General features: G+C 54.9%; 1 protein-coding gene across 4 annotated transcripts in view; it reads left to right on the forward strand.

Annotated features, from left to right (window-relative positions):
* The window catches only part of GRK5 (G protein-coupled receptor kinase 5), a 221,248-nt gene extending 197,810 nt beyond the window's left edge, over positions 1-23,438 (forward strand). For 3 of the 4 annotated variants that reach the window (XM_065923425.1, XM_065923424.1, XM_065923428.1), the window contains 10 exons: positions 5,673-5,736; positions 6,654-6,794; positions 7,619-7,809; positions 10,322-10,359; positions 12,223-12,312; positions 14,115-14,323; positions 18,519-18,656; positions 19,412-19,549; positions 20,258-20,389; positions 22,652-23,438. In XM_065923425.1, coding sequence (XP_065779497.1) covers positions 5,673-5,736; positions 6,654-6,794; positions 7,619-7,809; positions 10,322-10,359; positions 12,223-12,312; positions 14,115-14,323; positions 18,519-18,656; positions 19,412-19,549; positions 20,258-20,389; positions 22,652-22,750 — 1,240 coding nt within the window. In that variant the 3' untranslated portion in view covers positions 22,751-23,438. The remainder of the gene's footprint in view (positions 1-5,672; positions 5,737-6,653; positions 6,795-7,618; positions 7,810-10,321; positions 10,360-12,222; positions 12,313-14,114; positions 14,324-18,518; positions 18,657-19,411; positions 19,550-20,257; positions 20,390-22,651) is intronic. The other variant, XM_065923427.1, reaches the window with a different exon arrangement.
* The last annotated feature ends 1,141 nt before the right edge of the window (positions 23,439-24,579 follow it).

Raw genomic sequence — 24,579 nt, forward strand, 5'->3', positions numbered from 1 at the left:
TATTCTTACATAGATGTGCACATTTCTCATGTAACCCCCCGCCTACTGATGGATGTTGGAGATTGCTCTCATTTTGTGTGCAGCCTTCCCTGAATAGTGAATAACTTTGTACATAAATCCTTTTTAAAATATTTATTAATTTGGCTGTGCTGGATCTTAGATGTGGCCCTCAGGATCTTCAGTTGCAGCTTATGGGACCTAGTTCCCTGACCAGGGGTCAAACCTGGGTCCCTGCATTGGGAGCGCGAAGTCTTAGCCACCAGACTGCAAGGGAAGTCCCTGGCCATACATCTGTATGTACTTCCAGAGATACGTCATGGATATTCCTAGCAGAGGAGCTCCAAGGGCAGGGTTTTCAGCTGTGAGGGGCGGCTAGATCTCACTCCCCAACTGCTGCCCACTTCCTAGTCCCGCAGTGCCCCCGGTGGCTGCTTGGCCTCAGCTTCAGCCACGCTGTTCTTGGCCTGTGAGAGCCAGGTTTCCCTCTTGTTTACCTTTTCATCTCTAATCGTGGGTGAGACCGAGCATCTTTTCTGTCTTTTATTTGCCACCTTATGCTATTGAACTGTGGTGTTGGAGAAGACTCTTGAGAGTCCCTTGAACAGCAAGGAGATCCAACCAGTCCATCCTAAAGGAAATCAGTCCTGATTATTCATTGGAAGGACTGATGCTGAAGCTGAAAGTCCAATACTTTGGCCACCTGATGCAAAGAACTAACTCACTGGAAAAAACCCTGATGCTGGGAAAGATTGACGGCGGGAGGAGAAGGGGACAACAGAGGATGAGACGGTTGGATGGCATCACCGACTCGATGGACATGAGTTTGAGCAAACTCTGGGAGTTGGTGAAGGACAAGGAGAGCCTGGCGTGCCACAGTCCATGGGGTCGCAAAGAGTCGGACACAACTGAATGACTGAACTGAACTGCTTCTCTTCAAAGTGCTCCTGCACACACAGCAGTGACTTGGTCAGGCAGAAGTGGCCTCTGTGTGACTGATGAGAAAGGAGAGGCCATGAGTATGTGGCTTGCTGGGTCACCCAAGAGGGATTAGTGCAGCCAAGGGGGACCCCGGCCCAGGACCCCCGAGTGGTGCTCTGCCCACTACAGCATCCCAGGATTTGCAGGTCAGGGCAATGTTTACATTAAAGACATACTGTGGGGACTTCCCTGGTGATCCAGTGGTTAAGACTCTGCCTTCCAATGCAGGGGATGTGGGTTTGAAACCTGGTCAGAGAACTCAGATCCCACATGCCACTGGGTGTGGCCAAAAATAAAAAAACAATTAAATAAATAAACACAACGTTGTAAATCAACTATTAGTTTGCTCAGTCATGTCTGGCTCTTTGAGACCCCATGACTGTAGCCTGCCAGGCCCCTCTGTCTGTGGGATTCTCCAGGCAAAAATACCGGAGCGGGCTGCCATTCCTTTTCCAGGGGGTCTTCCCCACCCATGGATCGAACCCGGGTCTCCTGCATTGCAGGCAAATTCTCTACCATCTGAGCCACTAGGGAAGCAAATAAATAAAAAATAAAGCCATAGGGGGTGCGCTGGTAGGCGAGGATGGGAGCTCCCCCTCCCTCCACCAGGGTTCCTGTGCCCGGAGGGCCTGGCACTCGCTGCCGTACGTATACGCTGTGGGCAGAAAGCCAGGAGCCCTCCTGCTCCTGCACGTGTTTTGGGTCCATGCTGAGTCCCCTGCAGATGCCTAGGACGCGAACCTGGGGGACACGAACCCCCAAAGAGCTTCACTCACTGCCCTCCCTGCCCTCTTCAGGGAGATCTGAGGATACACCCCGCCCTACATCCTGGGGCACGTTTGTCTCCACCCTGACCGATGGGGTGATAGAGGGAGCAGCAGACGGGCTTCTCTGTTGGCACGTGGCCCACCTCTGGCCACCCTGCCCGTGCACGCCATGGCTCCGGGAGCCACGCGTGGGCCACCAGGAGCCCACAGCCTGATCTGAGTCCCAGCTCGGCTTCCTCCTGGGGCGCCAAGGGAGGGCTGCTCCCCTCTCCACTCCTCGGCTTCCTCACCTGTGATGTGGGGATAATAGCAGTGCCCGCCTCGGGGGCGTGATGAGGATGCGACGAGAGCACAGCTCAACAAGGCCTGCCGCCTTGGGAGGTTAACCACTGAATGTCATCGTTGTCATGCGTCGTCACCGAGCCCTTTGGCTCAGCCGTCACCACACCTGCCTAATGTCTTGGAGGGAGCAGCTGACCCTTGTGGAGCGCTGTCTGGTGGGGAGATACTCATCTTGCCCCACTTTGCCCCACAGTCTGGAGCCCTGGGCTGCGTTACACAACCCTGATCTGTGCCTGCCTTCCCGGGGTGGTGGCATGAGGTCAGGACGCTGAACCTGGTCTCCAAAGCAGACTGTCTGGACCCCAGTTCCAACCACACTGCTTACTAGCCGAGACCGTGGGCATCTCATTTCATTTCATTTCTCAAAGCCTAAGTGTGCTCATCTGCCAAATGACTGCAGATTCTTGGGATTACCTGTGTCCGTGAACAAGCTGCTTGAAGCAATGGGGATTGTTACCATAGAGACCCTCAGAAGGGGCCACATCCTTTTTCCCTAGAGTGCTAATGATGACATCTGACACTCAGAGGCTTACAGAGAACCTTTCCAACATCTCCATTTTACTGAAGATGCAAGGTTCAGAGAGGTTGAGCGTGATGACACGCTCAGTCGTATCCAACTCTTCGTGACCCCATGGACTGTAGCCCACCAGGCTCCTCTGTCCATGGGATTCTCCAGGCAAGAATACTGGAGTGAGTTGCCATTTCCTTCTCCAGGGGATCTTCCCAACCCAGGGATCGAACCCAGGTCTCCCACATTACAGACAGGCACTTTAACCTCTGAGCCACCAGGGAAGCCCTAGATGTATATATATATACCTTTTCAACATCTTCATTTTACTGAAGATCCAAGGCTCAGAGAGGTTGATGGGTTAGCCCTGGGTCACAGAGCAATGGCCTGGCAAGGCTGGAATCTGAAGCCCAGGTCCCTGGCTCAAGTCCTTCACCCTTAGTTTACCCAGCATCCTGTTCCAAAGGAAGCCTTTAGCTGCGGCCCCTGGCTTTCACTTTACTTGTCAGGACCAAACACATGAAATAGAAAAATGGACTTTTAAAATCGGTGCGTTGACCCCAAAAGAGTTATGCCCTTTTGAGGCCATTAAGCTGTTGAAGCCAGCAAAGCAGGACTCTGGCCTAGAAACGCCCTAAATGACTGACAGCATCCCCGCTTCCCCCCCCGCCTTTTTTCTTGCTAACAAGATCATGGCCTGTTGGTGCTGTGCTGTTGAAATATTAAAGGGATTTTTTTCCCTCCCAAGGTTAACCAAGAAATTCCTCGGAAATTGTATTACACTCATTTCCCCCAGCAGAGGAGCTCTGCGGTAATGTCGACCGACTGTTTGTTCTCCATGTATCGTAAACTGTTAGGCCCGGACGCCTTCATGTGGTTTCGAGGGCAGCTGGAGGAAACGCTTCCCAGGGCCGCATGTTGGATGCAGGCGCATGGCAGGTTTGCTCTAGGCCAGGCCGCGCGTGTGCAAGACGCAGAGCAAGGCGGGGTCCGGCACAGGGGCAGCCTGGACCCTGCTTCCTAGAGAAACACCAGGGAAGAGGCAGTGAATCACACACATGAATTCCAGACAGGCCAGGAAGCGTCCAGAAGAACAGCGCCTAAGAGAATAGTGTGGTGCGAAGCTATGATTTCCACTAAACCCAAATCCTCTTCAGGACCCAGCAGCGAGAAGAGTTTCCAAGGGAGACTCATTCAGGAGCCACTGGGTGACCAGAGATTCACTGGTCTTTCTCGAGCTGATCCAGTTCTTTGGCCCACTCCAATCTCATGCCAATCCCCACCCTGGTGAAGATCCTTGGGGTGGGTTTGGGGATGCTCAAAGATAGCCCTCGAGAGTCAAGAGCCAATTTTAATATTGTAAAAGCTGTTGCTTCTTCTTACCCATTAATCAATTGATGGCTTTTTCAGTTGTTTCCATATCTTGGCTATTGTGAATAATGCTGCAATGACCATGAGAATAAAATAGGATCGTGTTTATACAATGGAGTATTACTCAGCCTTAAAAAAAAAAGAAGAAGAAAGTCTTGCCATTTATGACAACATGGACGGACCTGGAGGACATTATGCTAAGTGAAATAAACCAGACACAGAAAAACAAGTACTACGTGATCTCACTTATATGTGGAATCCAAATAGAGTCATAGAAGCAGAGAGTAGAGTGGTGGTCGCCAGGGGCAGGGAGGGGATGGGAGAAATGGGAGATGTTGGCCCAGGGTACAAGGTTGAAGTTATGCAAGATGAGTCAGTTCTAAGGATCTCACATACAACATGTGGACAAGAGTTAACAGTACTGTATCATTTACTGAAAATTTGCTAAGAGGGTGGATCTTAAGTGTCCTTGGAAGAAAGGAAGGAAAGAAGGGAGCAGGGGTGGGGGGATGCTAATTTGGGGAGGTGAAAGGATGTTAATTAGCTTGACTGGATGATCATTTCACAATGTATACATATATCAAAACATCAAGTTGTTCACTCTTTGTCAATTATACCTCATTAAAGCCAAAAAAAGAGAGGGGAAAAAACCTGATTCTTCTTAGCCAAACAGGCCAGCAGTGAGAAAACACACGCTATCTACAAGGTGGAGGCCTTTGCCGCAACTGAGTGGCAATTTTTTTCTTTATTTACTCCATGAGCCCCACCTTTGCCCCATGAGATCTGAGGTTTGTCTCATTAGACATTATAAATGGCTTTGGCTAATTAAAATGGGGAATTGAGAGACATAAGGTGATTAGTCATAAATATCAGTGGCGCTAGTGGTAAAGAACCCACCTCCCAAGGAAGGAGACATAAGAGTTGCAGGTTTAATCTCAGGGTCGAGAAGTTCCCCTGGAGAAGGGAATGACAACCTATTGCAGTGTTCTTGCCTGGGAAAGCCCATGGACAGGGAAGCCTGTCCAGGGTGCAGTCCGTAGGGTCGCAAAGAGTCGAACACGACTGAAGTGACAGAGCATGCACCCACACACACACCTTTCGGCAGAAAGGATCTCCTCCTGTCCTGGGGTTCAGGGGAGTCCAGTGCCCTCGATCCTTGGTGAGAGTAACCAGCCTGGACGTAGGGACCAGCGGTTTCTCTGTTCCCAAGAGGCCTGTCTTCCCAGGGCACATCTGCAGGAAGGAACAGCTCGGGCGCCTGGGGACAGGAGGCGCAAGCTGTTCCGCCAGGCAGGTGTGGACGGAGGGCTGCGGTTTCCTTCCTGGCCTCCGTGGTGACTCCTGGCCCTCTCTCTTCTCCCTGCACCGAGGACACAGCTTCCTTCTGAGTGCAGCCGCAGGATTTGCATTTGGGAGAGAGAGGGGAACCACAGGGAAAGTGCAGTGAGGCAGCCTCTGCTCACATTTATCAAGCCTCCTGCTCTTTCCTTCCAGTCCAGGGCCGAGGGCGCCCAGCCCCGAGCCAGTGCTCAAGGGTCGCATCTGCAGCGGTGGTTCCTGAGGGTCCCCAGGGCGGGGTTTGGAGGTGTGTGCCTTGCCCCGCTCAGCTCCTCTCAGCTCCTCTCAATGCTGCCCTTGTCTTTTTCTTCTTAATTCTGCATCTTAATGCTGTTAAGACCCATGCTGGATTTTTGCTTTTCTTCCAGGCAACCGGTAACCAAAAACACTTTCAGGCAGTACCGAGTACTAGGAAAAGGGGGCTTTGGGGAGGTGAGTGAACGTCCACATGTTCATGAAAAGTTTTTGAACTCTTGACACCTTTTTCTGTCCCTTCCGGATTGGCCTGAAAAGTGTCCGAAGCAGGGCTTCTGAGCAAATGGCCGGGTCACGCGCCCCCTGGTGGAGAAGGCGGGTGAGGCTGGGGCCTTGGGAAGGTCACCGGTGTCTGAGAAAGGGAAGGAGGGTGTCTGGATGAAGATGCTCTTGGAGCCAGCCTCAGGCAGGGTTCAAGTCTACAGAGGGAAATGTGTGTCCTTGATTATGTTTGGAGTGTGAAGTGAGGACATGAGGGGCCTAAGTATGGCCCGGCCATGCTGTTAATATGCACCGTTGTACTTAACCTGATCTTCCCCAACCTTGTCATTCCCGTTTTAGAGATGAGGAAAACTGACGTTCAGAATGGTTAGGTAACCCAGGCAAGATCACACAGCTGAATGGGGGCAGAACTAGGGCCAGATCCAAATGCCCTGGGTCTCATTCCTCTAAATTATACAGTCAGAGTTCCCAGGGGTCTCCCATGACTACCCCCTCCCGAAATAAGCCTCTCCTACCAGCAGCTGGTGCTTCAGAGTCCCCAGTTATTAGCGGCTGCATCTGGTTAGAAGCTTGGGACAGGGAAAATCTAGTTGTCCCCCGAGAGACGAACAGTTCTTTCGGCCTTGGCCAGCCACCTAAACTGGTATAAATTGCTGCTTCTCCGCCTCCAAGGGCTTGGGTTCACCTGAGATGGCACCAGACCCAGATCTTGGCCAGGCCTTGCTGGGTCCTGAGGCTGGGATACCCACAGGCCAGGGCACAGCTGGCTTTGGCCACCGTGGTTCCCAGCCGTGGAGACACCGCATCCTGGCCTGGAGGGAGCCTCAGAACTCATGTGCTGTGTGCCCTTGTCTTCTCTCTTGCCCCCTCAGGTCTGTGCCTGCCAGGTTCGGGCCACGGGTAAAATGTACGCCTGCAAACGCTTGGAGAAGAAGAGGATCAAAAAGAGGAAAGGGGAGTCCATGGCCCTGAATGAGAAGCAGATTCTGGAGAAGGTCAACAGTCGGTTTGTGGTGAGTGTCAGGGCCTGGGGACAGCCCCCGCTCCAGGTGACCGGAAGTGAAGCAGAGCCCCCCCAGGTGACCGGAAGTGAAGCAGAGCCCCCCCAGGTGACCGGAAGTGAAGCAGAGCCCCCCCAGGTGACCGGAAGTGAAGCGGAGGGCCCCCCCGCAGGTGGCCGGAAGTGAAGCAGAGGGCCCCCCCAGGTGACCGGAAGTGAAGCAGAGGGCCCCCCTTCCAGGTGATCGGAAGTGAAGCAGAGCGCCCCCTGCAGGTGACCTGTGCAGCCACAGGGAGAAATCGCTTCTGGTTTTGAAGGCACCACAACAGACAAGGCTGCCCCGGGTCCATCCATCCTTCAGCATCCCTTTGGCATATTTCTGTGGGGATGTCCGGGAGATGAATTCCTGGCGGAGGAATCACTGTCAGAGAGCGTGTGCGTTTCCCCCAGTTACACCCCCACCAGTTGTGCCTGATGGCACGCGGCGCCATCCACCCCGGCTGCCTGCATTCCCCAGAGCTGTTGGGTCTTGTAAGGGGACGCCCAGAGAGGACAGAAGTTCTAACCACCTGATGCACGCACATGATTTTGTGACATGAAAGAACAGACCCCGTCCTGTCGTGACCCAGGAAAGGTGCCAGCTGCCCCTTCTGACTCTGCTTCCTTACCTGGAACCTCCAAATTGGATGGAGAGGCAGCAATGGGGTGCAGTGGGTGGTGTGAAGCGGCTGCAGCTCCCCACCCTAGTCCTCCCACCCAGTTTCAAGGACCCCTGGGGAAGAGGAGCAGATGTGGGGGCCCCTGGAACCCCACCACATGGCTGTCTTGTGCTCCCAGGTCAACCTGGCCTACGCCTACGAGACCAAGGATGCACTGTGTTTGGTCCTGACCATCATGAACGGCGGGGACCTGAAGTTCCACATCTACAACATGGGGAACCCCGGCTTCGAGGAGGAGCGCGCCCTGTTCTACGCGGCAGAGATCCTGTGCGGCCTGGAAGACCTCCACCATGAGAACATTGTCTACAGGTGAGTGGGCAACCCCGGGTCTCCCCATCTGAGCCTGAGCGAGTGAGGCCAACCCTTCCATGCTCTGAATTGGCCGCTCATCCTTGCCCTCGAGTTGAGGCCAGGTCATTGCCCTTGAGTCAGTCAGACTCCCACCCTGGAACTGAGAAAGGGAGGGGGATCACTTAGGGGGGGCCAGGTGTTCCCTCAAAGTTGATGAGGTTGGGCCACTGGTCCCTTCCCACCCAGTGCCCAGGAAGCTCAGTGGAGCCTGGTAGTCTGATCCAGAACCAACCCCTGCGGGACTTCTGTAGGATCCCCACTGAAGCAGGCATCAGCATGAACCCCGGTCTCTCCCATCCCAGGACCAGGTGTCCAGATTCTGTGAGCAGTGGCCTTCAGACTCTTCTCGCAGCCCTCCTCCAAGAATCTTGAAAATCTCTGTGCCCTCATATGTTCTAAGTAGACACCTAAAATAGCCTATTGATGTTAAAATAGTGGCTAATATTTTTAAATTGAACTCATGACATCACTAAGGATACCATCCAGGTATCCAGTGGAATCTAATTGCTGTAGCAAATGGACTTCCACCATCATGCATCTAGAAAAAAATGCACGAAAACTCTCTAATGGTGAGGAATTTTCTATCCTTCTCTACTTCCTTCGGTCCCCAGAGACTATTATTTTACTGTAATATGTTTTGCATAAAAGTCAATGATCAAAAAAAAAAGATCAAAAAAAGATCCAAAAAAAAAAGTCAATGATCAGCATTCCACTGTGAAATATATGGATATAGATAAGATTTTTTTTTTAAATTCTCACTGACCATAAGGTTCTAAGTGTTAAAATAATTTCTTTTGTTGAATTGCCCTTATAATTAGAATTAGTAGGTCCCACTTCTAATTGGGACCCTGGAGGTTTCACCCCGTGGAGCTGGGCACAATAGCAATATGCAGGAGTAGGGAGGAACCTGCTTTTCTTCTGTCAGTTGGGAGAAGAGCTATTGAGAAAGGACGGGTGGGAGGGGAGATCCTATAAGATGCCAGGACAGGGCAGTATGATGCTAAGGATCTAGAAATGCATATTCTTGAAGTCCCAGCGCTTGGGTGACTCTCTCATCCCCCACCCCCACTGGGCACACACACCCCAGTTTGAAGACTTTTGTCACAGGGCTGTTGGCTAAGAATATCTCGGGAGCCCAAGGCTTTGAAAATAAGGAGGAATGGTCTTGATAACATGCCCTCCCCCCGCCCCCCCACATCTCCCAATTTATGCTTTTGTTTTGTTTTCATTCAAGTGAGAAGAGAGTCAGAAAATTTTCCCTGAGGGTTGAAAAAAGAATCCTTCTCTTGATTGTTTTTCTCTTAAAAAAAAAGAAAAAGGCATCCCTCCAATCTATTAATACTAGGAAGGAAGAGAACCACGGTGCCTCCCTGGCCCGACCACTGGCCATAGCCTCTCTGTGGGTGTGGGTTCTGTGCCCACTAGCCAGCTGTCTTTCCAACGTGGTGGTCGGTGGTGGCCGATTAATTGAAATGAGGTCTCCTGCCCGTATTTGGAGTGGTTAGCACACCAAAAGCATGGAAATTAATAACAATGGCAACAAAAGTATGTTGTAATAAGTAACCACATACAGACCCCAATTATCACTCTGTGAGCTTGCATCACTGGATGTGGGCACATGAACCTCTCCCCATGAGGACAGCTGCCCTCAGTTTAATGAACAAAGCCAGTTGGTTGAGAACCAAATCTTCAATCCAGATGCCATGTGTGGCATCTGTGCAGTGGCTTACCCAAGTTGCACACTAGGGTGTCCTTTGGTTATTCTTTAATTCACAGAGAAGAGCTTTTATTAATAAAACCGGACACTTCTGCTGCCTCTCCCCGTTACAGTGGAAAGGTTCTCTTTCTCATGAGCATGACCGTGTCTTGTAAAGAGAAGAGAGACCCTGGGGACTGGGGGAGGTGGTTGCGTCTACAGCTGTGCCTGATGACTGTGCTTTCTCCCAGGCTGTGGCTCAGCTGGAGCTGGGGAAAGTGCCAGGCTCCCGGGGGCCCCATCCCAAAGGGGGTCTTTGTCCTGGAGGTCACCATTCTCTCCCTTACAATTCTCTGACCCAATTCTCCAGCAGGGGTTTTGTCCTCAGTAACTGCTCTCCCTTCATTCCCAGGCCTGGCTCTTGCCTTCAGGGCATCCGGAGACCCCGAGGTCTTCCCATCCCTGGAGGGGTCTGTCACCTCCCACCCCCGGGGACCCTTAGTGCACGGACTAGCCTTTGCCTAACCTTTTCAGTCACTCTCCAGAGTCGAGAGGATACCTATGGCAAACAGCAGCATTTGTTTTAAATTAATACCAGGGGGAGAGAAGTGAGCCCAAGATGGTCTTAACCCAGAGAGAGACCAGACCTCCTGAGCCCAGAGCTGGGGAGGGACCACTCAGGCCTGAGCACCTCAGGGGGTCCACAACAGATGCTTATGTGGCCTTGCCACCCAGAACACTCACACTCACATGCTTGTGATCTTTCCCTTTCAGAGATTTGAAACCCGAAAATATCCTGTTAGACGATTACGGTAAGTCACGCAGCGGCCCCGGGGATCCATTCCCAGCTCTGTAGCTGAGCGTCACAAGCCAAATTGAGCGGGCGGCTTCCAACAGAGACTCAGAGATGCTGACCCTGGGTCCTCGGGAGGGCAGAGGGTGTGGACACAGCTCCTACTTGATGAAGAAGGATGTGGCTCAGCGGACGGTGGAGGACAGGGAGAGAAAGAGGGAGCCAGCACTGAGTGAGGAGTCGAGGGTTCCAGAGACTCTGGGCAAACATTTAGCTCTCACACAACTCCCCTCACCCCATCTTTCTAGTCTGTGAAATGGAAACATGGGCCTTGCCCTGCCTTCTTCAGATGGTGGAGGGTGGTGCTGAGGTTCTGGCGAGATACCTTGATAAGTTGTTTTATCAACTGTGTGTGCGGGCTTAGTTGCTCAGTCCTGTCAACTCTTTGCGACCCTGTGGACTGTAGCCCACCAACCTCCTCTGTCCGTGGGATTCTCCAGGCAAGACTACTGGAGTGGGCTGCCATTTCCTCCTCCAAGGGATCTTCCTGACCCAGGGATTGAACCTGGGTCTCCTGCATTGCAGCTGGCCTCTTTACCATCTGAGCCACCAGGGAAGCCAGCCATAACATGTTAGGTGTTATTACTTGTCTGTCATCATTGTTATTTTCATGTGTGTTTGTGCACACACACATGGATAACAAAGCCTCCACAGGAGCCCCTCACGACTATTTAGACTCTCACACCTGGGAAAGGGTTGTCGCATCTTCTAACTAAATTGTCCCATCTTTACAGAGGGAGCAGGGCCAGTTGACCCTGTGCCCATTTTACAGATGATAAGATTGAGTCTCAGAGGAGCCCACTCACCAAGGCCACCCACAAAAATCAGTGGGGAGTGGAGACCTGAAAGTAGGTCTCCCTGCCAGCAAGTCCCAGGCCAAAGGGAAGGAAGGGGAGGGAGAAGACCTGGAGAAGAGGTTTGAGTGGGATGCTGTCGGGCAGAGGGCTCAGGGCCCACTGCCCCTCTGTGTATGCGCCCAGAGCCCCCAGGGAACTCAGAACTGTGCCTACCACCAATCTATCATCCAACGTCCTGAATCTGCATGCTCTCTCCCCTAGCACCATTCCTGCCTTCATCAGGGACAACAAGCCAGCGGGCTTCACTCAGCTCCAGCCTCGTGGTGGGGCTCCCTGCTTTGGGCCTCGTTGAAGTCCAGTCTGGGGAGGGGGGTCAGTGTTCCTTCCTGCAGGGTCAGATGAGGCCATGACACTTCCAAGTGGGCTGCTGGAAGACACAGTGCCAAGGCGCGCTCTCAGGACGGGGTCGCCTCTGGCTTTTGGGGGTCAGTTCTGGCTTGGGAGCTCCAATGCCACCTCCCAGTCTCTGCTGGTCTGGGCGGCAGGTTCTCCAAAGGGAAACAAACAAGCAACCCCAAAGACCAACAAGGCAGAACAGGGAGTTGCTTCCCATGTTGCTTTGTGATTTTTCCCCTAAAGCAAATTGTTGCAAAATGTCAGGAGAATCTCACATTTTCCCATGAAGCAATCCCAGAATTGGGCAAGGCATCTTAAACTTCGTGATGTTAGCCTCCCAAGAAGCCCCTTAGGGCATTTTATGAGGCTGGTCCGCCATCTTCCAGCTGAATGCAGGGGTCCTATTGCATCTTTATGTTTTTCTCCCTAAGAGTAATAATTTACCCCTGACCTCTGACATCTGACTCTCGCGATGGTCCACAGTCACCCTGCATGGCCAACTGGGTACCACTCTTCTTGGGACAAATGAAAGGCGAGGGCCCCGTGGCAAGTCTAGGGTCCTGCCCAGGGTGGACCAGATGTCCACAGGGCCACCCCAGGGACCTGCTGACCCTGCTGTCCCCCATCAGGCCACATCAGGATCTCGGACCTGGGCCTGGCCGTGAAGATCCCTGAGGGAGACCTGATCCGCGGCCGGGTGGGCACCGTCGGCTACATGGGTGAGTATAGGATGGCTCCTCCCCGGGCTGGGCCCTTGGAGCCACTGGCCTCTTTGTGTAACTTGCCGAAGTAGTCACGTGGGAGGCGGGAAGTTGCGGCCAGGGTCGGGGACGTGTTGGGGCCCCAGGGTGTCTCGACTACACTGAGTTCTGCAGCCCCCACCCCCAGCCAAAGCCCTCCCAGGGCAGTTTCAGGGCTGACACACACAGTTGCCTGGGGTGTGGGTCAAGTAGGGGTCCAGTGAATTGACAGACAGCCTTTCAGAGTGACCTCAAGAAGGGGAGGTCATTAGGAAGGGCCCAGAAAGGAGAGGAGCATGCCACCTACTGTGTCACAAAGCCCCGTTCTAAGCAGGGACCAGCCTTGGCTCCTGCCCCGTGTCCCCTGAGCCTTCTCAGAGACGGTTGCCCTGGAGCTACACTGGTCCCCTGGGGTCTGCCTTCCAAATAGGGATATTCCTCAGGCATCTTCCTGTATACCTCACACACATCCACCTGCTCACCCCAGGAGGCAGGGGACTCGAGAAAGCTCCAAGGGACAGGAACACTGTTGTCCTCCTCTGGGCTCATGCCAGCAGCACACGCTCAGGGTTCTGGACTCTGGTGTCAGAGGGTCCTTTTCAGATTGCATGGTATTGGGGGACCCATGGGGTGTGTGTCTATGTGTATGTAGGAGGTATATATACCTATGTGAATGCTTACGGATGGGTGGATGGATAGATGATCGATAGGTGATAGATAATGGATGGATGATGGATGACTGGGTTAATAAGTGGATGGATAGATGATGAGTGGATGGATAGATGATGGATGGATGGATGATGGGTAGATGGATGGGTGATGGATGGATGGGTGAGTGATGGATAGATGATGGATGGATGGGTGATGGATGGATAGATAGATGATAGGTAGATGGATGATGGTTGGATGGATGATGGATGGATGGATGATGGGTGGATAGATGATGGATGGATGGGATGGATGAATGATGGATGGATGGGTGATGGATGGATGATGGATGGATGGATGATGGGTGGATGGATGGGTGATGGATGGATAGACAGATGATGGATGGATGGGTGATATGGATAGATGATGGATGGATGATGGGTGGATGGATGGGTCAGTGATGGATAGATAAATCCATCTGTGCACGCTGTGTGTGCCTGCTTGGGCATCTGTGTCATCTTCTTGTGCACAGTGTCTGCACCCATGTGGATACAGTTGCCTTCCTGGATGTACGTGGCCTGCCTATCTTCTCTTGCACTTCTCTGGTGAATCTATAATCCATTTGATCAAAGTGTTAGGGAAGTCATAGTGAGACGTTGCTGGAATTCCGGATACATTTAAAATCATCTTTACTTTGGGCGGACACACTTTCATTCATTGAAATGAATATGTGTGCAACACCTACTGTATGCCAGGCATCATACCTGTTACCAGGAGCAGCAGGGAATGAGGCGGCTCACAGTCGAGTGGGGGAGATGTCAAGGGAACGGGTTGTTTTCATCCACCATGGTCAGGCGTCTGAAGCCACAGTCAGAGTCCTTTGGGAGCGCAGAGAAGAGCAACCAAGGCAGGCTCCCTGGAAGAGGAGGTATTTCTAGCAGTTGGTGGGCAGGAGTCAGCAGTGGGAAGGGATCCCAGCTGTGGAGCCCCAGGCCTCCTGTGAGCAGTACCACCACTCCTGCTTGCAGGATGTCCTGAGGCCCCATTAGCATCCCAGTCCTGGCCCCACGTGCCTGGCTCTGACCCACCACCAGCCGTCCCTCACCTCCCCGGATCTCCTGCTCTGCCCCCAGCTCCAGAGGTCCTGAACAACCAGAGGTACGGCCTGAGCCCTGACTACTGGGGTCTGGGCTGCCTCATCTACGAGATGATCGAAGGCCAGTCGCCCTTCCGCGGCCGCAAGGAGAAGGTGAAGAGGGAGGAGGTGGACCGCCGGGTGTTGGAGACAGAGGAGGTGTACTCGCACAAGTTCTCCGAGGAGGCCAAGTCCATCTGCAAAATGGTGAGCTCCTGGTGAGCCAGACGTCGCCCTAGGGCCGGTGTGCAATGCCGGCTCCCTTCCCGGCCCCTAGCCAAGAACAGCCAACAGGCAGATGGGAGCAGGGCCAGGGCATGCTAGGGTGTGGATGATGAAGCCACCGGCTCTGTGAACTGGGGTGGTTGACAGACACTTCCAGGAGGGAGCCTGGGGTGCGGCAGGGAGGCTCCGTGACAAGGAAGGGGGGCTACGGTGAGCAAGGGGAGACACCCTTATGTCCAGCTCTGAGGGGAGGTCAGCATGGGGGAGAAAGGGGATGCTCCCAGCTGGTCTCCAAGATACAAAGGCATCAGGACAGCCCCTGCCCTTGACCTTGGGCCTCCTGTTCCGTCCAGCTCTGAATCCCTGGTGCTGCTCTGGGGCCAGGGGCTGCAGGCGGTGAGTGGTGATAGTCTTGGCCTTCGAACATCATTTAATCAAGTTTTCCACCCACTACATGGAATGTTGGTCACACCTGCTGAGGTCCTGAGTGACAGCGTCCATGGATAGAGAATTTGACCCGGCCCCAGACAGAGCTCACTCGGGGTGTGGCCTTTAGCCAGGCTGGTGGGCAGGGACCAGACTGGGGGCCTGGAAGCTGAATAGAGCAAGTGGGGTGGCAGGACCTCAAAAGTGAAGCTGGAGAGAGTCTGCCCCTGGACCGAGGCCCTTCTCCTCGGTTCCGGCGGGCCCCCTTCCTTCCCTGCCGGGCTCTCTGGCTCCCGAGTCCCACCTGTGCCCCCCAGGGCCCTCTTCCCTCTGGCTTCAGTACTGCTGTGCTGGCAGATGCCCTCTAACGCCAGCCACGCGGGGACAAGGGCCTGAGTGCCCAACGCTTGGCACCTGGGAGCCCCAGGTCCCTTCCTCTGCTCTGCAACTAGAACAGCAAGACAGGGGTCTAACCCTCGGGGTCTGAAATGTGAACGTCTACAACCAGGCCGGAGTCCAGGGAAAGGCAGGCCTGGGAAACGGATGACAAGTAGCAAAGTTTCTGCTTCTAGAAAACCCGAGGCTGCACTGCTAGGGGCCCCGGAGCCATGTGGCCGAGTTCCCGCCCCCAGAAGGCCGCCCTCCTGGAGCCGGCCACCCGCTGCCTGACCACTTCCTCTCACCAGCCTCAGCCTGACGTCACAGAGGCACAGGGAGAGGGATTTGGCCCAGAGCTGCCATCTGACCATTTCCAAAGAGGAACCATAGATCTGTCGTTTGCGTGTGTGAGACCGTGAGGGAGGCATGGCGTGTACACAAGCAAACACATGCCCGGACCACATGCCTGGGCCAGCCTGCAGCTGGGCGGCCTCCAAGGAAACAGGTAGTCACGGCAGCCGGAGCTGGGATAGAGGGGCAAGAGGAGCAAGGCAGCAAAAGGCAGGTACATGGAAGTGTGGGGTACCCTAGGGGGTGGTTGAAAACCGGGGGGGTCGAAAGGGGAGCCAGCAACACTTGGTTGATGTTGCAACCAGGTACCTATCCACGGGGACCTAACGGTGAGGGATGGAAGGTCAGCGCATCATCAAATAGGTCAGGAATTCAGAGAAGCAGTTCTTGAGAGACCCTAAGAGCAACAGGGGACCCACTGGGAGGACAGAGAGGCACAGAGGGCCCCCTGCCCTCGGTCATCGGCTCTGGGACACTGCCGTTCCTCTGCTGCCCCCTGGTGGCCACTACAAGGAAGGCGGCAGCTGAGCCCAGTCTCCAGGTGGACCTGGGCTCACAGGTGCAAATGTCAAAAGCAAGGTCCCCTCATCTTTCTCAGCTAGAAGAACTTCTGGAGGCCTCTGGTCTTGCTCTGACTCCTTGCAAATGACCCTGAGGTCTTGGAATTCTGATCTAGGATTTCTTCCATGTCCTTAACCTCAACCCATCTGGTCTAGCAGCCAGGCTCGCCCTGTCACCACCAAGGGACACCAGGCCCAGGATATAGGACGGCCTGATCGTAAGGAGACCACGGAGGTCCTGGGCAGCTGCAGCCCTGCCTACTGAGGAAGACTTTTCTACAAACAGCAATAAAGTCAGTCCGCAGCCCCCATTCCACCTGGGCAGTCACAAGGCCCCCTTCCCTGCCCCTGTGGTCCAGGAGTGCATGCCTCTATTTGTCCTGTCTCCTGGGTCCAGTCCCTAAGCCCAGACCTCAGCCCCCACCTTTATTAGGCCCCTGCTGAGTCCCAGCACTGGTCCTTCCCCATGGCCCTGTATCCCTCTCAGTCCCACCCATCCTTCCAGCCCATCTCTAGTCATCCTCCTCCAGGAAGCCCTCTCTGCCTGCCCCATCCCCCTCAGCTCACACCATTTCTGTCTCTTGCTTCTCCTGGTTTATACCTAATATAATATTTGTAAACTCTTGACCTGATGCCCAGGCTGCAAATAGGCAACACATAGGTGGGTGTTTATTTTAGCTGAACAGTGTTTTAGAAAAAAGTGAATAGTGGGTTAATTGCCAAGATTTTTAAATGGGGCAAAATCACATAAAAACCTGGATTTTCTGGCCTCTTTTGCAAAAAGCAGAAGCCCCGGACACCTGCCAACATTCCTGCCTGGCAGGAGCTGAGGGACAGCCTGGCATGGCCCACGCAGCCAACCCTCAACTTCTACCCTCACTGTGTCATCTGCCTGGCCAGCCCCTGCAGCCTCTGGGGCCTGCAGCCCAGAGGTTTCTTGGAGACAAGCAGAGCCCAGAAGAAGGGCAGGAGTGGCCCCGAGCCACCAGTCCACGGGGCCAAGCCTGCGGGGGCGGGGGGTCGGTAGACCGAGTTGGGGACATTGTGAGCAGCCAGCTCGTGGCTCCGTCCCTTCAAGGCTCGCCCCACGGTCAGCTTTCACTGCTTAGTTTTGAGGGGAGCAGTCCCAGCAAGTCTCCCCTCCAGACCGTGGACCCCAGGAGGCCCCCTGCCTCTCATAATGAGCATGTGCAGAGGGCACCAGGACGCTGGTAAAAGAAAGGGCTGGACTCCCTCCAAGGTGCGGGCCGCCCACTTTGATTTCAGTCTTGAAGCAAACACTTAGATTCCAACTGTGTCCTCGGGGGAGTGCTCAGTGTGGCGGGCAGGAGAGCAGGCAGCGACCCTGGGGCTGGGGATGGGGCTGACGCCCTGCAGTCATATTGGGGCCCCGCCTCATCTTCAGCTGTGGCCCGGCCCGCCCCGCCCCCTCCCTTCCGCTTCCTCCTTCCCGCCCCTCCCCCTCACTGCCCCTTCCTCCTCCCCGCTCCCCATCTTTCATTCACACCTCCCTCCTGTCTGGTCGTTTGTCGGTCCCTGCAGCCCCTTCCTCTCTTATTAACCTTCCATCCTGCCTTTTGTTTGTGATGAGTACCTTCTTCCATCCTTGGCTCCCCACTACCTCTGTATTAAAATCCCACCTCCAGACCTGGCCTTCAGGACCCTCCATCACTCCTTCCCAGCCGGTCCTCTTGACTCTGACCCATCTCTCTCACCCCCATCCTTCCCTCAGACTCAACGATGAGTGTTCTCCAAGCTCGCCCTACTTACACTGTCACAGGTCCCTCCAGTGCCTTCTGCCCACCTTGAAAGCCTGTCTCAGACGCCCCCTCCCCAGACCACCTCCTGATCCCTCAGCTAGCAGCCAGTTCTCATTTCCTCCGCCACTGTGGTGTCGTATCTGCCTTGCCCTGATGGGTCCTCTTAACATAACTTTGCTGAGGCCAGACCCTCAGCATCCCGTCTCTCGGCACCTACTGGGTACGAGTCTGCCATGTACCTAGGAATCGAGTAGAAGAATGAGAAAGCCCACAGACCAGTCTTTGTCCTTTGTAGCTTACCTGGAGCAAAAGAGGGGATGCCAGTTCAGCACACATTAGTGGGTGCCAGGTACGCACCAGGCATGGGCCATGCAGTCGTGGGCAGAATCAGACAGGACTCCTGCTCTCCTGAGGGTTCCAGGCATCCGAGCACGCTGGGATCCTGGGACCACAAAGTACCCCGCAGTTCAGGAGATCCTCTGAATCAGGGTAGAGCAGTGTCTGATGGGAACCTGGGGTGGCCCAGGCCTGGTGGATGCGAAAGAAGGGATGTCTTGGCGGGGGATGGCTCGGAGATTCTTGTGTGAAAGGGAGGTGATCATAGGCTCTCCAAAGCCCCTCTGCCCCTTGGGCCTCTGGGCAGGAGGAAAGGCCCCCCCCAACCCCCGCCAGGCAAGTCCTCATGGGGCTCTCCTGTCGCAGCTGCTCACCAAAGATGCGAAGCAGAGGCTGGGCTGCCAGGAGGAAGGGGCCGCGGAGGTCAAGAGGCACCCCTTCTTCAGGAACATGAATTTCAAGCGCTTAGAGGCCGGGATGTTGGATCCCCCCTTTATTCCAGATGTGAGTAGCTCCCCAGCCTGGATTGAGCCCATGCACTGACTTACGACCTTTGACTTTGCTGAACATCTGTGCGGGGCCCTGGACCCAGGGCTGAACCCTGTGGCCAGGGGGTGGCTCCCGTCTGCCAGTAGCAGAGCATTGCCTGGTCTGGAGGGGTCTTCATCACCTAAATGAAGTTTTCATTTCCAGATTCCCAGGCTCCCAGAACCCCTGGGAGCCCTCCCCCACCAACCTTGAACTCCCAGAGGGCAGGGCCCAGGTTTGTCTCTCTGAGTCTCTGAACTGCAGCCCCAGAGCATGTTTGGTGGACAAGTGAGATGAAAGAGATCACCAGGGTTACAGCATCAGGTCCATAGCAGCACTGACGACAGCCTCATGGCCCAGTGCCTCAATTGTCCCCATTTTGCAGGCGAGGAAACTGAGGCCTCCAGGGGTTAATGTGACTTTCCCAAAGTGCCTAAGCACCACAGTTGGGACCCCAGCCCAGGTCTGTGTGTGGCAGACAAGCCTGCATGGTGACCCACCCCCCCCCCACCCCCGACTGGCCTCTGATGTGGGAAGGGCCAGAGTGGTCCTCCTGGGACATCCCCCATCATAGCCTGTGGGTCAGTGATGGCAGGAAGGGGCCTGAGTTCTCATCATCCCAACTGGGGGCCCCTTGGTCCCTCTGAGCCAGGGCAGCCAGGTTCCCAGGGAGGGGGGGAGGCCCTGGGAGACCACCCCTGCCCCCCCCATTCAAATCCCTCCCTCCCCAGCCCCGGGCCGTGTACTGCAAGGACGTGTTGGACATCGAGCAGTTCTCCACTGTGAAAGGCGTCAACCTGGACCACACGGACGATGACTTCTACTCCAAGTTCTCCACGGGCTCCGTGCCCATCCCGTGGCAAAGCGAGGTGAGCACAGTGGGGTCCTCGGCTTCACCTGAAAGCGGGGGCGGGGCTGCTCTGAGGGCAGAAAGGGTCGCCGAGGAGGGGGTGCGTCCCGGTGGGCAGACTGGGGCATGGCATGGTGCCGGGTCAGGAGCTGGCTGGGCGGGGAGAGGAGGCCTGTCCGGATGACTCTGGAGAAGCGTGGCTGGGAAACGGGGCAGCAGCTGGAGGCCTGAGGGGGATGATGGAGTCGGGGCAGTTATCTGAGGACTGAAGATGCAGCAGCAGGCAAAACCGCATCCCTCCTTTGGGGATCTTAGTGGCGGGTGAGCCAAGAAAGTGCTCCCATTACCCCACTGCACACTGGGGGATGGAACCCAGTCCGAGCTGGTTCGCGTGAGATAGAAATGATGGGGCGGTCGGCCTGCAGCCTTGGAGCGGGACGGTCCAGAACACGGGTGGAGAAGGAGCTGAGGGAGGCTGAAAGATGAGCGCCTACATCCCACCCTCCGTGCCCGGCTTCTGTCTTCTGAGTGAGGGCGGCTCGCCAGGCAGTCCGGGAGAGGCAGTGGGCAGGCGGGAGGCTGTCGGGGTCTCAGCCCAGGCGAGTGGAGGGCCTGGCAGGACCAGGCTCGGGACCATGCCGCCCACGACCCGGCTGCTGGGCTGCCTGTCCCGCCGGGATGACCTGGACAGCCCCTCGCCCCGCCTGTGTTTTGACCGCTTCCCCAGATGATAGAGACAGAGTGCTTTAAGGAGCTGAACGTGTTCGGACCCCACGGTACCCTCTCAGCAGACCTAAACCGAAGCCACCCTCCGGAACCGCCAAAGAAAGGGCTGCTCCAGAGGCTCTTCAAGCGTCAGGTGAGACCCTCGCCCCCAGCCCAACCTGGATGCCCTGGTCTCAGCTCTGGGAACCCCAGGCCTGGCCCTTCCATAGGACTGAGACCAACTTGCGGGCTGGGGAGACGGGGAGGTTGCAGCTGCAGCCTGGAAGGACAGGCAGCCTGTGCGAAGTACCTCGAAACCCACTGGTTGATGGGGTCCCCAGAGCGGAGGGCACACCCGAAGTTGACCCTCTGTCAGGGTTCCTCAGCCTCAGCACTGTTGATGCGTTGGGTTTATCCTTTGTTGTTGGCCTGTCCGATGCCTTCGGGGGTTTAGCAGCACCCCTGGCCTCCAGCCAGTAGATGGCAGTAGCATCCACTCCCTTGTGTTGGTCAAATGTGTCCCCAGGACCTGGGGACAAAACGCCCCTGGTTGAGAGTCGTTGTAAAGGCGACGCCAGTTACGCATGCAAAGATCTGACACAGAACAGGCGTGCCTGGCGTTGGAGAGGCATCCCCACAGAACCTCGGGGCTCCTGAGAAGGCCCTGTAGTTGCATGCTGTGCCTTACCGCCAGCAGCCAGAGGAGACTTTGTCCCTCAGGAAAAGGTATTCTTCTCTCAGAGACTGGTCTTGGATGAAGGGTTGGTGGGGCCAAATGGAGAAATGTCCCAGGCAGGACCAGGCAGGCCTTTGGGAGAGAGAGACCCCTACCCTCATCCCTGCCACCAAGAAGCGGGGAGCCAGCATAGCGCCCCCTCCTGGCCTGGCTCTTTAAGAAGGTGTGGTCCCATCCCCAGGCCTGCGAGGCCCCGGTTCCTTATTTTCCTCTTTCCCGGCCCACAGGAGCAGCCCCTCTCCCCAGGGGGATGAAGAGGTGAAGGCAGGTGCAGCTCTGTCCCCAGGCCCTTGGCATCCCACCTCCCTCCCTCTTAAATAACAGGGAAGAGGTGACTGTTTGTGGCACTCCACTGTGGGCCGGAACCTGTGCTGACTGCTTTTTGAAGGTGTCTCTTATTTAATCTTCATAAAACCCCAGGCCTCCATTCAACTATTCATTCCGCCAATATGTATTGAGAACCTATTTGTGCTAGACTGTTACCTGAGGACTTAAGATGCAGCAGCAGGCAAAACTGTATCCCTCCTTTGGAGACCTTAGTGGAGGGTAAGCCCTGGAAGTGCTCCCATCACCCCATTTCACAGAGGAGGAAACTGAGGCTGAGAAGGGTTAGGGAACTTGCTCAAGGTCACGCAGCCTGTGAGCCCACACAGAGGATCTGGAATAACAGGGTGGGGAGCATGGATCTGGCAGAATCCAGAGAGAAAATGCAGACTGAGGGCCCAAGTTTATGGTTTTATCTAGAAACTTCGTACACATTCCACGAACATACTCATCTCCGCCTACTATAAAAATATACTTTTCAAATGCCTCCATCAAGTAAAATTGAAATTCCAGACAGAAATGACCCCCATCTCTGACATGGACAAGCACCCCAGGACAGCCCCGGATTCTGGGACAGGTGTTTGCTATGGAAGCTCACAGTCTGAGTTCAAATCCAGCCCTGACCCCTTCTCGGTTGGGCGGCAGCTCACTGACCCTCTCCCAGCCTCTGTTTGCCCACCAGAAAATGCAGGATGGAGATGCTCACTGCCCCGGGTGGGGAGAGGACTTAGTGGGGTGGAGAACAGTGGCCTCAGCACAAGCCCGAAACACCACCAACCGGGGCAGCAGACGCCCGGATCTCTCTTCTCCTGGGATGGGGTGCTGAGAGGCTGCCGGGGCACTAAGGATGAGCAGCTCATGGTTCCGGAGCCGGGCAGCCCAGAGAGCCCTTTGTATACACAGCCTAGTTTCCTTTTTCGAACAGCCCCGGGCACGTGGCTCCTACCCCACCTTACAAAGGCCAGGCAACCAAGGGAGTCAGACACTTGCTCAAGGTCACTCAGCTAAGAAGTGGCACACTTAGGGTTTGAACCGGCAGCCTAACTCCAGGCCAGCAGGTCTAACCATGTACATATTAATACAGAGGGACCGCCTTCTCCCTGCCTTGGGCTTCTGTGAATTCCATAGCTTCTCCCAGGCACCAAGAGAAAGCCTCCACCCGCAGGGTGCTCTGTGAACCTAGGCCTGCGTGGGGGGGAAACGGAAGGCCCCAGAAAGCAAGAGGGAGGGCTGGTCATCCCAGCACTTCTCTGGCTCAGGTTCCGAGGCCCCTGTGAGGCAAGGGCCCCAGGGCCTGACTGCAGTGACTGACTTGCTCTCTCGCCTTCTCTCCTCTCTGCTCACCCACCCTCCCAGCATCAGAACAATTCCAAGAGTTCACCCAATTCCAAGACCAGTTTTAACCATCACATCAATTCAAACCACGTGAGTTCAAACTCCACCGGAAGCAGCTAGTTGCAGCTCTGGCCTGAAGTCCATGGTGGGACCAGCCTGGACCCTTCTTAGAAGCGGACTTGCGACCGGAGGAGCTCCCACCCCGGCGGGCGGGTGGGGAAGCCCTCTAGGAGCCGGGGAAGGAGGCCACCCACCCCTGAGACCAGGAGCCTCCCAGTTCCCCAAAGAGATTTCCACTCAGGTCTGTGTTCGGAGGCGGCCCTCGAGCCGAGATGGATTGGACATGTCTCTGGCGAACATTGCAATAGAAATCCAGTCGGATACAACAACTTGCACGTATTTTAATAGCATCCTAATAACTAGAACTGAATTTTGTCTTTATTATTTTTAAAGAAAAGTTTTGTAAATTTCTCTATTGTCTCAGTTTACATTTTGTATATTTGTATTTAAAAGAAAGTCAGACTTTGAGGGTGTATATTTTCTGTGCAGCCACTGTTAAGCCATGTGTTTTAAGACATTTTAGAGGGGGGTTGGTGGGAGGGGGGGGGGATTTACAACAACAATGAAAAAAATGTGACTCAAGACTTCCAGAGCCTCAAATGAGAAAATGTTTTTATTAAATGTAGAAAATGATCCACACTTCACCTTTAAAGGATTGGTTGTATCCATCTCTATAAGCTTTTCCTCCCATTGGCACCCTCGTTCTGTTGACTTGTAACCATCTGAATTAAATAACACTGGGACATCACCCCCAGCCAGAATATCTTCCGTTGGGTGCGTGGAGTCACCTGAGCTCTGCTCCATCAAGACGTGCACTTTCCCTTTGGGGGCGCACGATGCCACCATTGCTTTGGCCTCAGCCTCCTCTTCCTTCTGGAAGGCAGCCAGTACTTGGAGCTGAGAGTCTTCAGCACAATGGTGTCTAGGCCTCTTTCTTTCTGAGCAGGTTCTGACTGCTGGAGCCAGTATGTTTTCAAGAGTCTTGCATTTGGGGATTATTCTATTTTTAAGAGACATATAGCAAGGATAGGTAGTCATGGAACCCCAAGAGTCCCAAGCTCTTCCGGCCCATGGAAGCATCAGGGGCAGAGGTCTTGGGTTTGTAGAGGTGAGAGTGGTTTGCCCAGGGCCTCCAGGCACATCCCTTGATTATATACGGGACCAGAGGGTCTTGAGAGCTTCGAGGGCCCCCATAAATTCATTGGCCCAGGTGACATGGATGGATGGATGAATGTGGTTGGTTCTCCAAGCAAATGGGAGAGGCTGGGCCACCAAAGAAGCTCAGGACCCACCGTCCCTTCTGGGCGAGGGAGGGCAGAGGCACGTATTAACTGGGCATCTCAAATCTCCAGGCACAAGCAGCCCCAGGAGGACTTGGTGGCTTTGCCAGCCCAGGGCCTCTAAGAGGCCCTTTGAGCCTGGCCATCCAGCCCCAGGTTGCCTTCCCCTGCTACCTTCACAAGATGACAAGGAGCAAATCCTCCTTTGCTTCCCCTCCCGGATTGGGTGAGAGGTCAACCTCCCACGCTCTCCTGCCTGCCCGGGGTGGCCTCAGTCAGACCCGGTCTCAGCTCCCAGGCAGCTGCCCGTGTTTCTCCCGGCGTGGGCCCTGTACTTCCTGCAGCGACGTCTCCCATCAAAATACAGATTTCGGGCTCCACCCCAAACCCGCAGAACGGGGTTCTCAGGGGGTAGGTCCAGGAACCCGCTTCTTCAAAAAGCTTGCCAGGTCATTCTACTGCACCCCAGAGTGTGAGAACCATGGCCTCAGGCCACCCATGGGGCTTCCGATTCTCCCAAACTTACTTCTCTAGGTGACCGGGCAGCTTTGGAGCCTGAGGTTTCAGGAAGAGAGAGAAGCCAGTGTGTCCGCCTTGCATGTAGGTCCC

The sequence above is a fragment of the Muntiacus reevesi genome, chromosome 2 (genome assembly GCF_963930625.1).
Source record: "Muntiacus reevesi chromosome 2, mMunRee1.1, whole genome shotgun sequence".
In the NCBI taxonomy this organism is placed as follows: Eukaryota; Metazoa; Chordata; class Mammalia; order Artiodactyla; family Cervidae; genus Muntiacus; species Muntiacus reevesi.